Genomic DNA, 13,356 nt, shown 5'->3' with positions numbered 1-13,356 from the left:
TAGAAACGTGTATAATAAAAAACGTTTTCGTATGGTGTTAAACTGAGGCATTATAATACAGCTGTAAAATCAGAAATCCTCTGCGGATGGGTAACATTACTTCTACCTGCGCGCAACATGACATTAGAAGGTTTAAAAAGAAAGAAAGGAAAAACTTGCGGAAAAAATTACACCCAGTCAAGAAGAAAGATTGGCACGGTGTTTTGAGATCTAACACAAAAATACATTCATTCTGTCCTAAAATAAGAGATCAGGTCAGGAAAAGACATTTAGAGAGAATGAAGGAAGACAGATTAACTAAGATGACCCACACATTCTTGCCAAACAGAGAATCAGATAAATAAAGGCTGGAAAGGCAAGAGAAAAAAGACTCAGAAGAAATGAAGACTGCACAGGAGAGCTTACTCGACAGTGGCAAATTCAGACTAGATTTCAATAAATTCAAAAATTTTCAGAAAGAGAAACAGGACAAAAACTGGAATCCAACAGTCAAATCAGAGGAAAAGAACTCATCTTGAGAAAATGCAAGTTCTGGACAAGGATGTAGGAAAAGGGAAATAAGTAGGTATGTTAACGTGGTCCTACGCTGCCCTGAAACGAAATAGAAAAAAATAATAATAAAATACTGATGATGTTACAAATGTGCCGAAAATGTATGGCCAAGAAAATTAACAGGCAAACTCAATCCTATAATCTGATAAGGGAGAAGAAGACTAATGAACACGTAAGGATAAAGGGAGCATTTGATGATTATGACCTTAAACTGAATAGAAATGGTCTTATCATAAAAACAAAAGGAACGTCTGAAGAAGAACTAAACGAAAAGATGGTTTGATAAGTCTGGTAGATTTCTGTGAGAAACTGGCCATCCAATTGTAATCACTGCAAAGGAAGTTATTGACCAAGCCCTTGAGGTGGTAGTACAAGACCGCTGATAAAAGTTCTTGAGGTTGCTGAGATTGTAGGCATCTGAAGTGAGCGAGTGCCCTAAGAACAGGAGGTGGGAGTCGCGATTGCACACAGTCGACCAGTAGCGCATCGGGCACTGCATTAAGCGCAGTCCGCAAGACGTTTTGAGCTGATTTGTGACTGTTGATGAAATCTGGATCCATCATTACACACGAGTGTCAAATCGGCACTCAAAACAATGGATAAAGGCTATTGAATCTGAACCGAAGGAGGCACAGACTATTCTGTCAGCTGGTAACGCGATGGCGACTGTTTCTTGGATTCCAAGCTGATAATCCTCATACGATACTTGGGAAAAGACCAGTACCATACCTGGAGCCTATTACGCTTCATTGTTGGATTGTCTGAAACTTGCGATGGCTGAAAAAAGACAAAGGACGGCACGCAAAAAGTACTCTTTCGTCAGGATAATGCAGCATCCCACACATCAGCGATAACAATGGCAAGAGTGCATGAAGTGCTCTTTGAATTGGTTCCTCGTCAACCACATTAACCAGACTTAGCCCCAAGTGACTTTCTCCTGTTCCTTAACTTGAGACTTCGGTTTTTTGGGAAGAAATTCTCATGAAATGAGGAAGTGATAGCTGCAGTCAACAGGTATTTTGCAGAATTTTACAGAACCTATTTTTCCCATGAGATGAAAAAGGTGGAGGATCGCTGCACCATGAGTATATCCCTCAAAGGAGGCTGGTCGAGAAGTAAGGTGAGTTGTTTACGAAACAACTGCATTGTTAATGATAAGGAGGGACACAGCGGACGGACTAGTAGCAACGGGTAGACATCAGCACGTACTTCCAGACGTCGAGCTCGAGTCTGTAATATAGCTCAGAGAAGACCAGGAGAAGTAAGAGGGTCGTTCAATAAGTAACGCCCAACATTTTTTTCTAGGAACATATCTGTTGTTAAGATAAGAATTTGAGCCGGCCGGTGTGGCCGTGCGGTTCTAGGCGCTTCAGTCTGGAACCGCGTGACCGCTACGGTCGCAGGTTCGAATCCTGCCTCGGGCATGGATGTGTGTGATGTCCTTAGGTTAGTTAGGTTTAAGTAGTTCTAAGTTCTAGGGGACTGATGACCACAGATGTTAAGTCCCATAGTGCTCAGAGCCATTTGAACCATTTGATAAGAATTTGGTGACAATATGCTATTACATCAACATGTCTTGTACGTGTCCTATTTTTCTACGTAGTCTCCATCACATTCTATTGCCGAACGCCAACATTGTGGAAGAGCTTGTATTGCCAGTTGGTAAAAACTCTAGTTCTGTAGGCGTAGCCATCTTTTCACTGCACGACTGACACTCTCGTCATCTTCAATGTGTGTTCCCCATAGAGAATCTTTAAGCAGCCCAAAGAGATGGAAATGCCAGGCGGCCAGGTCTGAACTGCAGGGTGGATGATGCAATGATGTCCAACCTAATTTGGCGATGTGTTCTCGGCTCGTCAGACGTGTGTGTGGGCGTGCATTATTGTGCTGCAGCAAGATTGATGCTGGATTCTTGTCCGATCTAACACGTCGGAAACGGATCTTCAGTTTATTTATAATCTTCACGTATGCCTCTGAATTGATGGTTGGCTCAGCATGACATCCAGGAGAATAACGCCATCACAGTCCCAGAAGACTGTCAATATGACTTTTCCGGGAGAGGGATTGTCTTGAATTTCTTGTTTTGTGGCGAATGAGGATGGTGGCACTCTGTGGACTGCCTTTTTGTTTCCGTTGGACATAACTTTCGTCTCCCGTAACGATCCGTGACAGAAAGGCTTCACCGTCGGTCTCAGGACGCCCCAACAATCCAGACGAAATGGCCTTTCTTGTGCTCCGTTGTGAGCATTCGTGGATCCCATCGTGAACACCTCTTTGAATACCCGAGGGTATAGATCATAGCAGACGAACTTCCAATGCTGACTGACAACTGTAGAGCGAATTATCGAGTTGTGATGCGCCGATCGGCACGAATAATGTCATCCGCATGATTGTGTATGTCTGGAGCAGGGGTTGTGAATGCCGTCCCGAGCGCGACTGATCCTGAGGCTCTGTTTCTACACTTCCTGAAATTGTAACTTTCTTTACCCATCGCCCAACTGTACTCCTATCAACTGCAGCATCTGACGCTGTACTACGGCTCTGCCATCTGCCAGAACGGTTGGCAACTATTCCTGCGCACAGAGCAAATATCAAATGTTAAGCGCCAACAAAGACGTTTGTCTACGTATATTAACAGCTTTTTTATAAAAATTTGGAGCATTACTTATTGAACGACACTCGTATCTGTCCAGGAGGGAGCGTAACATGGCTGGCGTGCACTACGCATGGTTCAGAGTGGCGGCGCGTGCGACTGACCTGTGCCGAGCACCAGCGCCACCCTGAGGATCCTCTCCCCCACGTTGTGGTAGACGGGGTCTATGCGGGCCGCCAGCGGCTTCCAGGCGATGTCCACCACGATGTAGAGCTGCAGGCCGTACGACAAAAAGCTACTGGCCGCCACCGCCAGTTTCACCACCTGCGCCAGGCTGCAACAACACAAGGCTCTCTGCAGTATTCCAAACAGTTTCTTAATGTTACTTTAACCTTAATCCCTCAAGTGAGTGTCAATACGGGCTGGTCAGAAAAGTTGGTTGGTTGACTGGTATATTTGAGGGAGGGGACCAAACAGCGAGATCATCGGTCTCATCGGATTAGGGAAGGATGGGGAAGGAAGTCGGCCGTGCCCTTTCAAAGGAACCATCCCAGCATTTGTGTAGAGCGATTTAGGGAAACCACAGAAAACCTAAATCAGAAAAACTCTGAAAACCTTTGAAATGTGTTGCAAGGTAGGTGGTACTGAGAAATAATTGTCAAGAAAAAATTCGATACCTTGCGTCGTTTCCGAGTTAATTAGGAACGAAGTTGCACGCGCAAATTCGAGCGGTCAGCCACATACAATTATCGTCAGGTTGTTCTCGTAGCGTAGATGATAGCGCACGAGACTGTCTCGCCTCTGGCTCGAGTTAGGTCCTTCATGTCTAATTTTTGTATTGTTCTCTTGCTCGGTTTTAGGAAACCAAACGAAGAAGCGACTTGGTGACACCGGCTCTGGCGCGTAACTTGAATTTGCGCGAGCAACGACACAACTGGCTAACTTCAATGCTAATTCACTCGGGAACAGCGCAACGAGTCGATTTTTTTTTTCTTAACAGTTGTCTCCCAGCACAGCCTACCCTGCAACGGCCTTACTAGCTTTTCAAGCTGTTTGTGTCCACCCAGTATAATTCACCCAGTATAATTCACAGGAATCTAAAAACGTTGAATTTTTATTTGCTCGAGTCAGACGCTGTAAGCTGTACAAAACTTTGAATTACATAAAATTCCTGGCAGATGAAAACTGTGTGCCGGATCGGCATTCGATCTTCGTCTTTTGTCGACAAGTGCTCTACCAACTGAGCTACACAAGTACTTCTCATACGTTGCCTTCATAGCTGTAATTCTGGCAGAATCTCATCTTCTGCCTTCCTAACTTTACAAAAGTTCTCCTGCGTGCTTTGTGTGGCTAGCACTCTTGGAAGAACAGAGTGTTACTTTTGCAAAGTGCTTGGATAGTTCAGTTGGTAGAACAACTGTCTGTCAAAGGTCAAGTTCGTGGGTTCGAGTCCCGGTCTGGCACACAGTCAAAATCTGCCAGGAAGTTTCAAATCAGCGCAGACTCCGCTGCAGATGGAAAAGTGCCAAAGAAACTGGCACACCTGCCTAATATCGTATAGGGCCCTCACGAACACGCAAAAGTGCCAAACACGACGTGGCACGGACTCGACCTACGTCTGAAGTAGTGCTGGAGGGAACTGACACCATGAATCCTGCAGAGCTGTCCATAAATCGGTAAGACTACGAGGCATCTCAGATATGCTCAATAATGTTCATGTCTGGGGAGACTTTTGGCCAGCGGAAGTGTTTAAACTCAGAAGTGTCTTCCTGGAGCCACTCTGTAGCAATTCTGGACGCCTGGAGTATCGCATTGTTCTGCTGGATTTGCCCAAGTCCGTCGGAATGCGCAATGGACACGTAAGGACGCAGGTCATCAGACAGGATGCTTACGTACGTGACACCTGTAAGAGTTGTATCTAGACGTGTCAGGGGTCCCATATCACTAACTCTACACACCTGACACCATTACAGAGCTTCCACCAGCTTGAACAGTCGCCTGCTGACATGCAGCGACCATGGGATGATGAGGTTTTCTCCACACCCGTACACGTCCATCCGCTCGACACAATTTGGAACGAGACTCGTTTCCAGCCATCAACAGTCCAATGTCGGTGTTGATGGGCCCAGGCGATGCGTGAGGCTTTGTGTCGTGCAGTTATCAAGGGTACACGAGTGGGCGTTCGGCTCCGAAAGCCTATATCGATGATGTTTCGTTGAATGGTTCGCACGCTGTCACTTGCTGATGTCCCAGCATTAAAATCTGCAACAATCTGCGGAAGGGTTGCACTTCTGTCACGTTGAACGAGTCTCTCCAGTCGTCGTTGGTTCCGTTCTTGCAGGATATTTTTCCGGCCGCAGGGATGTCAGAGATTTGATGTTTTACCGGATATCTTATATTTACCGTACATTCGTGAAATGGTCGTACGGGAAAATGCCCACTTCATTGCTACGTCGGAGATACTATGTCCCATCGCTCGTGCGCCGATTATAAAACCACGTTCAAAGTCACTTAAATCTTGATAACCAACCATTGTGGCAGTAGTAACCGATCTAACAACTGTGCCAGACACTTGTTGTCTTGTATAGACGTTGCCAACAGCAGTGCTGTATTCTGTCTGTTTACGTATCTCTATATTCCACGATGTCCCAAAACGAACTCTGTATTTTTTCAACCGAAATTGCCAGAGAAAAAAAGGTATTGCATTGCTTATTGAACTCCATTGCTTACTGAACTCCATTGCTTATTGAACTCCATTGCTTATTGAACTCCATTGCTTATTGAACTCCATTGCTTATTGAACTCCATTGCTTATTGAACTCTCCTCGAACTTACAGTTCCACCAGTTCCGTAAACTACGTTATTTTGTTGTGTAGTTCTGTCTAGTTACGGGCTTACGCAACTACATAGATGAACTTTGTAGTTACCTGCAATAGTTTTCTGCTGTTTTAAAAGTAATAGAATGTAGATGGTTAGAGTTTTAATTTGTTGAATTTTTAGATCATCGGACATGATCAAATTTTGATGAAAACTGATCATCTTAGAAATTAATGTGTAAGGACATATTTCAAATGTCACCACAGCTGCTGATGCTCTCGTGACGAATATATCAGCCACAGAGAAAGTTATAAAATGGCAATGACACGAGACAGTTGCAATATCGAATACGGCTTATTGCCTCTCTTTCTTCGTTGTTCAAAGCTGATTCGGCCACTCTTAAATTCTATGTCGATATTAGACAGGATGTATGAAACATTCCGTTATTGTGTCGTGATTAAGTTATATACAGATACATTAATGTTGTGATTACTGTACAAGACCAACAAAATTGTAATATATTTATTATGTGGTAAGGCTTGGGATGTGCCTGGTTTATACTGCAGGTTCCAGTTAGTACGGTTTGAAAACATGGGGACTAGCGAAGAGCCCGCCAGTTATTTCTGAACGATAAAACAAACACGATAGAAATTGAATTCTGGCTGAAAGCCGCTCCAGACTGCACAGCAGGTGAGACTCACATGTCATGGACGGGCAGGTTGAGGGTGATGCTGCCCATGGTGTCCTCACCGTACTTGTAGTAGCCGAAGAAGCCCACCACGCAGTATAGTGTGCACACGAGCACCATGGCCGTGTTCACTACTCCGGGACACCCGGAGAAGTGTGTTGGATTTCGCATGTTGTTCTCCACGGGCATCACCTGCAGAGGGAACAGAAAATCCTTCACTATCTCTAGAGACAGATAGTACTTACCGTTTGCATCTCATGGTGCCTAATATACATTGTTTATTTCTCAATAAAACATTTCCTAAATCATAACAACATTTTGAAGTACTATACGTCACTCGTGTTTCCCAGTTACAAATTTGTCAATTCCGAGGGTTACGAATATGTCACTAACATATTCACTTTTTATTATTTTTCCATGTCACCACCTTCGTACTCAATTCCGAGCACAAGTGTTGCACATTTCCTACCCCCAGTGTATCCCCAAACAGTTTGGTTCAAATTCCTCCCTACAGTCCACAATTACGCTTTACATGTTACCTCTTACGTCCGCACACTAGCCACACATCGGTCACTCTACATCACACGTCATAAGAATTCTAACCAGACTATCAACCCTTAATACTGCCGAATCGTCAAAAAATATTTATCGTTTTGGATTATTTGACGTCACCCCCTATCCTACCCCCCGCCCTTTTCGACAAACCTAAGCACTTGGGGTAAAAAGTCATCGAACTTGTCACCGTTCAGTCTAGGAACACCGAAAACCGTGTATCCGACGCAAAAATAGTTCGTTTAGGATTATATTACTTGTCATATCCTACTCATCGCTACCGCATTCGTAGCAGAACTAGGCATCTCTTATCCCGGTTGTATATTTTCTTAGGAATGAAGTCGTATGGTCGTATATGTTCCAAATTAGGCTGAAATTTCTCCAGGCCTTCCGAAGATAAGCTTAGAGGTCATCTTCATTTCTCCTCAACCCTATTCTATTCTCATCTATAGGATTGCAATTTCTTTTCTTCTTTCCAGTTAGCAAGAGATATGAGGAAGTTTGCAAAAATTGCTACAAAGCTATGACACACTACAATTATGAGCTACATAGAATATAGTGGTTTCCAAAATTGCCGCCATATTGGTAACGTAGCCTCACGAGTCCCCCCCCCCCCCCCCACCTGTCTCAACACATACTACTTTACTGTAAATTGATGTCTATCCATATGTTTTGGTTTTAGAAGTATAGTTCCACTGTAGATGTGGACGATCATTGTCGTATCGCAAAGCAAAACCGACAGACTTTCTGCACAACCTCAGTAAAAGGAAAGACTTGTGTGTGTGTGTGTGTGTGTGTGTGTGTGTGTGTCTATGTGTGTGTGTGTGTGTGTGTGTGTGTGTGTCTGTGTCTGTCTGTCTGTGTGTGTGTACTCAAACGGCGTCAGCTACTACCAGTAACTAGCTTGCAGCTTCAGTGTTAATTAATGTGTGAGACTTGATGGGCGACACTTTACTCCAAAACAAAATAGTAACTCCGCTCGATGCCAACCGAGTGAACAGAAGTTCAAATTTCTCACGGCTAGCCACTCAGTACAATGTCGGATAATACATTACGCAAAAAGTTGCTTCGTAATCCAAGTAGTCATCCTTTTTGTCAGACAGTGTATTAGAAAAACATCTACGAAAACAGATGTACATGGGGCCACATCCTTCCTGAGAATCTAATGCTTCAGAAAAGTCAAAAGAAGCGTAAACACAGCCATGTGGAATCTGTACACAGATGCATCGTTTGCGAGAGTCCTCGAGAGCTAAAATTACTGTCAGTGAACTGTTTACATATTTCGCTAACAGTGTCATATTATCTACCACTGAGACGCAATTTCGTCATATTTAGATTAAGAACTACCTACTGAGCAGCAGTTTAAATCCGATCATATACCTGCTGTCACATTACATTGCTTGGCAGACTGTATCTCCGAAACTCAAAATACACTGTATCAGTCTCCCTCCGCTATCTGCAGTCTCTTGGAGCAGTAAAATGAACAGTGCGAACTTGGATTCTCATGACTAGTGATTGTGAAATCCGTGTTAACTTCTACTGAAGAAGTGTTCCGTCTCCAAATGTGACATCATGAACGAAAGTATCAGTTTCATAATTCCGCAACAAATTAAAGTTGGCGAGATAGACCTGTAGATGTGTGTGTCTGTTCTGTCACAGTATTAAGGGCTTTGAGTAACTTACATATTTTCCCAAGTCGTTGCCCACCGACCTGCAACAGGTTATTGTTAGAAGAGGCCACCTAGAACACTAAAGGGGGAAAATGTACATCGTTACTAAACCATAATAAATTTTACCACTCCATATTTTATTCAAGTGAAGATATAAATTCTAGTTCATGCACTAGTCAAGTGTAGTTAATGGTTTGTCATACAAAATTAGTACAAAAGGTTCTGTTTAACACTCTATGTTGACAGTACTAGATTTGCTGGAACTGCAAACTGGCACGAACTGCAGTCGTAAATTTTACTACGGTTTAGGTATCTAGGGTTAAGAGAATATCTAATAATTAGCTATTAGGTACAGAGACGGATCCCAAATATAAGTCAATGAAATTTAATAGGCGTAAATACACTGATCAGCCAGAACATTACGGTCATCTACCTAATAGCCGGTACATCCGCATTTGACACAGATAATAGCGCCGACGCGTCGTGGGATGGAAGCAATTGGACCTTGGTACGTCGCTGGAGGAAGTTGGCACAACATCTGTACACAAGTCAACTAATTCCCGTAAATTCCAGCGAGGGGGGCTATGAGCTCTGCCGCCACGTTCAATTACATCCCAGATGTGTTCGATCGAGTTCAGATCTGGTGAGCTGGGGATGGGGGTGGGAGGGGGGGGGCGGCAGCACGTTAACTGTAACTCGCCACTGTGTTCCTCGAACCATTCCCTCACACTTCTGGCCTTCTAACGTGACTCCCTGTCTTGTTGAAAAATGACACTGCCTTCGGGAAACATGATGGTCATGTAGGGATGTATGTGATGTGCAACCAGTCTGCCGGCATTGGTGGCCGAGCGGTTCTAGGCGTTTCAGTCGGGAACCGTGTGACTGCTACGGTCGCAGGTTCGAATCCTGCCTCGGGCAATGCATGTGTGTGATGTCCTTAGGTTAGTTAAGTTTACGTAGTTCTAAGTTCTAGGGGACTGATGACTTCAGATGTTAAGTCCCTTAACGCTCAGATCCATTTGAACCATTTTTTTGCAAACAGTCTACGATACTCCATGGCCGTCATGGTGCCTTGCACGAGCTCCACGGGACCCATGGATGCCCATGTGAATGTCACCAGAGCGTAATGGGACCACCGCCAGATTGTCTCCGTCCTCCGGCTTGTCTCAAGTCTATGACGTCCGACCTCTGTAAAGAAGAGTGGACGCCCAACCCCACATCTGGACGTGGTTGCACCTTGGTTTCACCACATGATGAAGAAACCACAGCACTCCTTGAACACCCGACAAGTCGTACAGTTTTCCGAAATTCTCTTGCCGAGCCTCCGGCCCATTGCAGTCTGTCCTCGGTCAAACTCTGATAATCGCGCCTTTCCCATTCTGCACACGGACAGCTCGCTCACTGATACTACATGCACCTTACGTGTGTCTATCAGTCATTCATCCCCAGGTGACGCTGCTATCACTTGGACGGGTTTATATGGATAGTAGGTCGGTTGTCACAACCTTCTGGTTGACCAGTGTATACGAAAATTATTTTTACGCGCCTGACTACACAGTCAACTATAGTCGTTAAAACCCTTCGCAGTTTTCAAGTGTGCATGAGTAGAGATCACACAGAGTAAGGTGTCCCGGCGCAGAAACACATTATTTCCTGAACGCTGAGACTTACTTGACTGTCGCCTGCCGACCTGCGCATTTCGGGCGTTCTCGAACAGTGAAATGGCAAAGGTCATGGGGTAATGATATGCCTATGCCCAGATGGCGGTAGTATCGCATACAGAAGGTATAAAGGGCACTGCATTGGCGGAACTGACATGTGTGTTCATGATTCACGTGAAAAGGTGTCCGGCGTGATTAACGCAGCACGACGGGAATTAACAGACATTTCACGCGGAATGGTAGTTGGAGTTAGACGCTTGGAGAATTCCATTTCGTAAATAGCTAGGGCATTCAATATTGCGACATCTGCAGTGTCAAGAGTGTGCCGAGAATATAAAATTACAGGCGTCATCTCTCGGCAAGGACAACGCAGTGGCCGACAGCCTTCACTTAGCCACCGACAGCAGTGGCTTTTATGTAGAGTTGTGGGTGCTAACAGACAAGCAACATTGCGTGAAATAACCACAGAAATCAATGTGGGACGTGCGACGAACGTATTCGTTCGGACAGTACGGAGAAATGTGGCGTTAATGGACTATAGCAGCAGATAACCGACGTGAGACTATTTGCTAACAGCACAGCATCGCCTGCGACGCCTCTCCTGGGCTCGTGACCCTGTCGTTTGGACCCTAGACGACTGGAAAACTGTGGCCTGGTCAGATGAGTCCCAATTTCGATTGGTAAGAGCTGATGTTAGAGTTCAAGTACGGAGCAGACCCCACGAAGCCTTGGACCTAAGTTGCCAGCAAGGCATTGTGCAAGCTGCTGGTTCCTCCATAATAGTGTGAGCTGTGTTAACCCTTCCGTGGGCAAAAGTATTGAGCAGTTTTTTTAATGAATGGAGAGCAGATAATAGTTAACAGATAGGTATATTTATCATACAGAATATTAAATTTGCTCTAACTGTGAAAGTGAGGTCACACAACAAGGTGGGAAGTATTCTTCCCACCTCCCTTCCTTGGAGTAAATGACATAAACAACTTTTTCAATCTATATCATATTTATTTGATAAATTTACTTCTCTTGTTACAATGATTGTTCACAATTACTTACCATGAAATTTTCTGAAACATGGGTCTATGCAAAGTGGTATTTGACAATATGTACAAACACAGCGAATGCTCTTTCCCGCAGCTTTGGTACTACAATGACGGCATGTCTAGTTGGTTTCTCCTAAAATGGGTTGATGCTCCCATACAGCCACATGACGAAAATCTTCAGGTACTTTACCCCTTTTTGCCAGAAAGACAGGCTTTGTCCACGCCGTTTTTGGGATGAGAAGCCAGCGATCAATTGTCTGGCTAGATGGATCCTGTTTGTGAGCTGATCATGCTGCCCACTTTCTCTTTTACTTATATTCCACAGGATAAAACTGTTCACTGCAGAAACGTCCACCAGAAAATAAAATATTCTGTGCCACCATTTTACAGAACGTCTGCCAATAGCATACCTTTCTCGTAATTGATCAAACTTATCGGCACCACCCATTATTTTGTTGTATTCTGCCACAACTCCAGGACAAGAAATCTCTGTACTAGTACCATCCGTGTTTTTCCTTTTCACTGTGGCTGTTTCTCATGGGTCATGAATTGAGGACAGGAAAGTGACTGGACGGTTATCCATCCATTTCACTGCATAAATGGCTCTTTTTGTCTCAAACTGTAATTCTCCTCGTTCCAATTCTTACGTTTTCCTTCAGAAATTTGGGTAAATCAAAAGTATTTACCTTATACTATAGCTTTGAGGAAAAAATCACAAAAGTCAAGCAAACAGCACTGAAAGGCTCCTCTACAGAGCAACACTCAGCTATACAATGCCTCTGCGCGAAGGTACAGTAAAAACGGCGGGAACTTCCGATTGGAATTAGTACCCTATACTGTTCACTAGGTGGTAGCACCGTACAGAGACGGGAACTGTGAATCCCACAGGACTAGGAGCGAGTTCATTGTAGTGGGAAGCATGTTTTCAACGGCTCACGAAAGGGTTAACATGGAATGGACTGCGCCCCTCGTTTATGTTCGCCTACTTAGACGCCATTTGCACCCATTCATGCACTGGGATATTCCCAAGCAACGATGAAATATTTAGGGATGACAATGCGCCATGTCACCTGGCGTGACTGTACACGTTGGTTTGAAGAACATTCTGGACAATTCGAGCCAATAATTTGGGTCAGTAGATATTCGGAACTGCATCCATTTTTTCGCGACATGGCCATATACCGGGCCGTAGTGGCGAAGGGTCGACTAGACGTCTTCTGCTCGAAGTTCAAATGGAAGTTCAAAGATCTTGATCGTGCGGAGTCCCATACCAGCATGATCGACGTCCACAGTATCCACACTGCAATCAGCGTGGCAGAAGCGGAGGCACTGTTTTTTTTCCGAAGGATCCGTTCACATGTTGCATCGTTGATGATCTTGACATAGACTATAGTGCTCACAGTGGATAAATGCATACCGACAATGTAGGCCGCCTGGATTTTCACCTCTTCCCGTAAAAATCTTTCGACTTAGAGTGCTTCTAGTCGTGTGAAATCGTTTTGGAACGTAACTTTGAGCGTATATTTGCTCTTGTTGATTCGCCAGTCTGATCTGTATGCTTAAGCAAGAGCACGTGAAACGGCCGAGAACTGAGTAAACAGCAGGAGAGCTCCCTCCGCGACGGGGACACAAACATAACGTCGCACTACTGCCCTGCTAAAAACTCAACTGCCCATTAGGCTATTCGGCTATTCGAGCATGACTGACAAGACCCAAACTTCCATTTGTCGTGAACCGTGTGTCTGCATTCTGCAATCGTACATTCATTATGTATAGGGTGACA

The 13,356-nt window shown here is 44.5% G+C and overlaps 1 protein-coding gene across 1 annotated transcript in view; it reads right to left on the bottom strand.

Moving 5' to 3' along the window:
- The window catches only part of LOC126175092 (proton-coupled amino acid transporter-like protein CG1139), a 120,906-nt gene that overhangs the window by 7,492 nt on the left and 100,058 nt on the right, over positions 1-13,356 (bottom strand). Inside the window, exons 8-9 of the mRNA XM_049921633.1 lie at positions 6,664-6,842; positions 3,310-3,479 (exon numbers count right to left, since the gene is read on the bottom strand). Of these exons, the coding sequence (XP_049777590.1) occupies positions 3,310-3,479; positions 6,664-6,842 (349 nt within the window). The remainder of the gene's footprint in view (positions 1-3,309; positions 3,480-6,663; positions 6,843-13,356) is intronic.

This window comes from Schistocerca cancellata, chromosome 3 (genome assembly GCF_023864275.1).
Source record: "Schistocerca cancellata isolate TAMUIC-IGC-003103 chromosome 3, iqSchCanc2.1, whole genome shotgun sequence".
Classification (NCBI taxonomy): Eukaryota; Metazoa; Arthropoda; class Insecta; order Orthoptera; family Acrididae; genus Schistocerca; species Schistocerca cancellata.
Note: the sequence above shows the minus strand (reverse complement) of the source record. Positions and strands in the feature narration are given on the sequence as shown.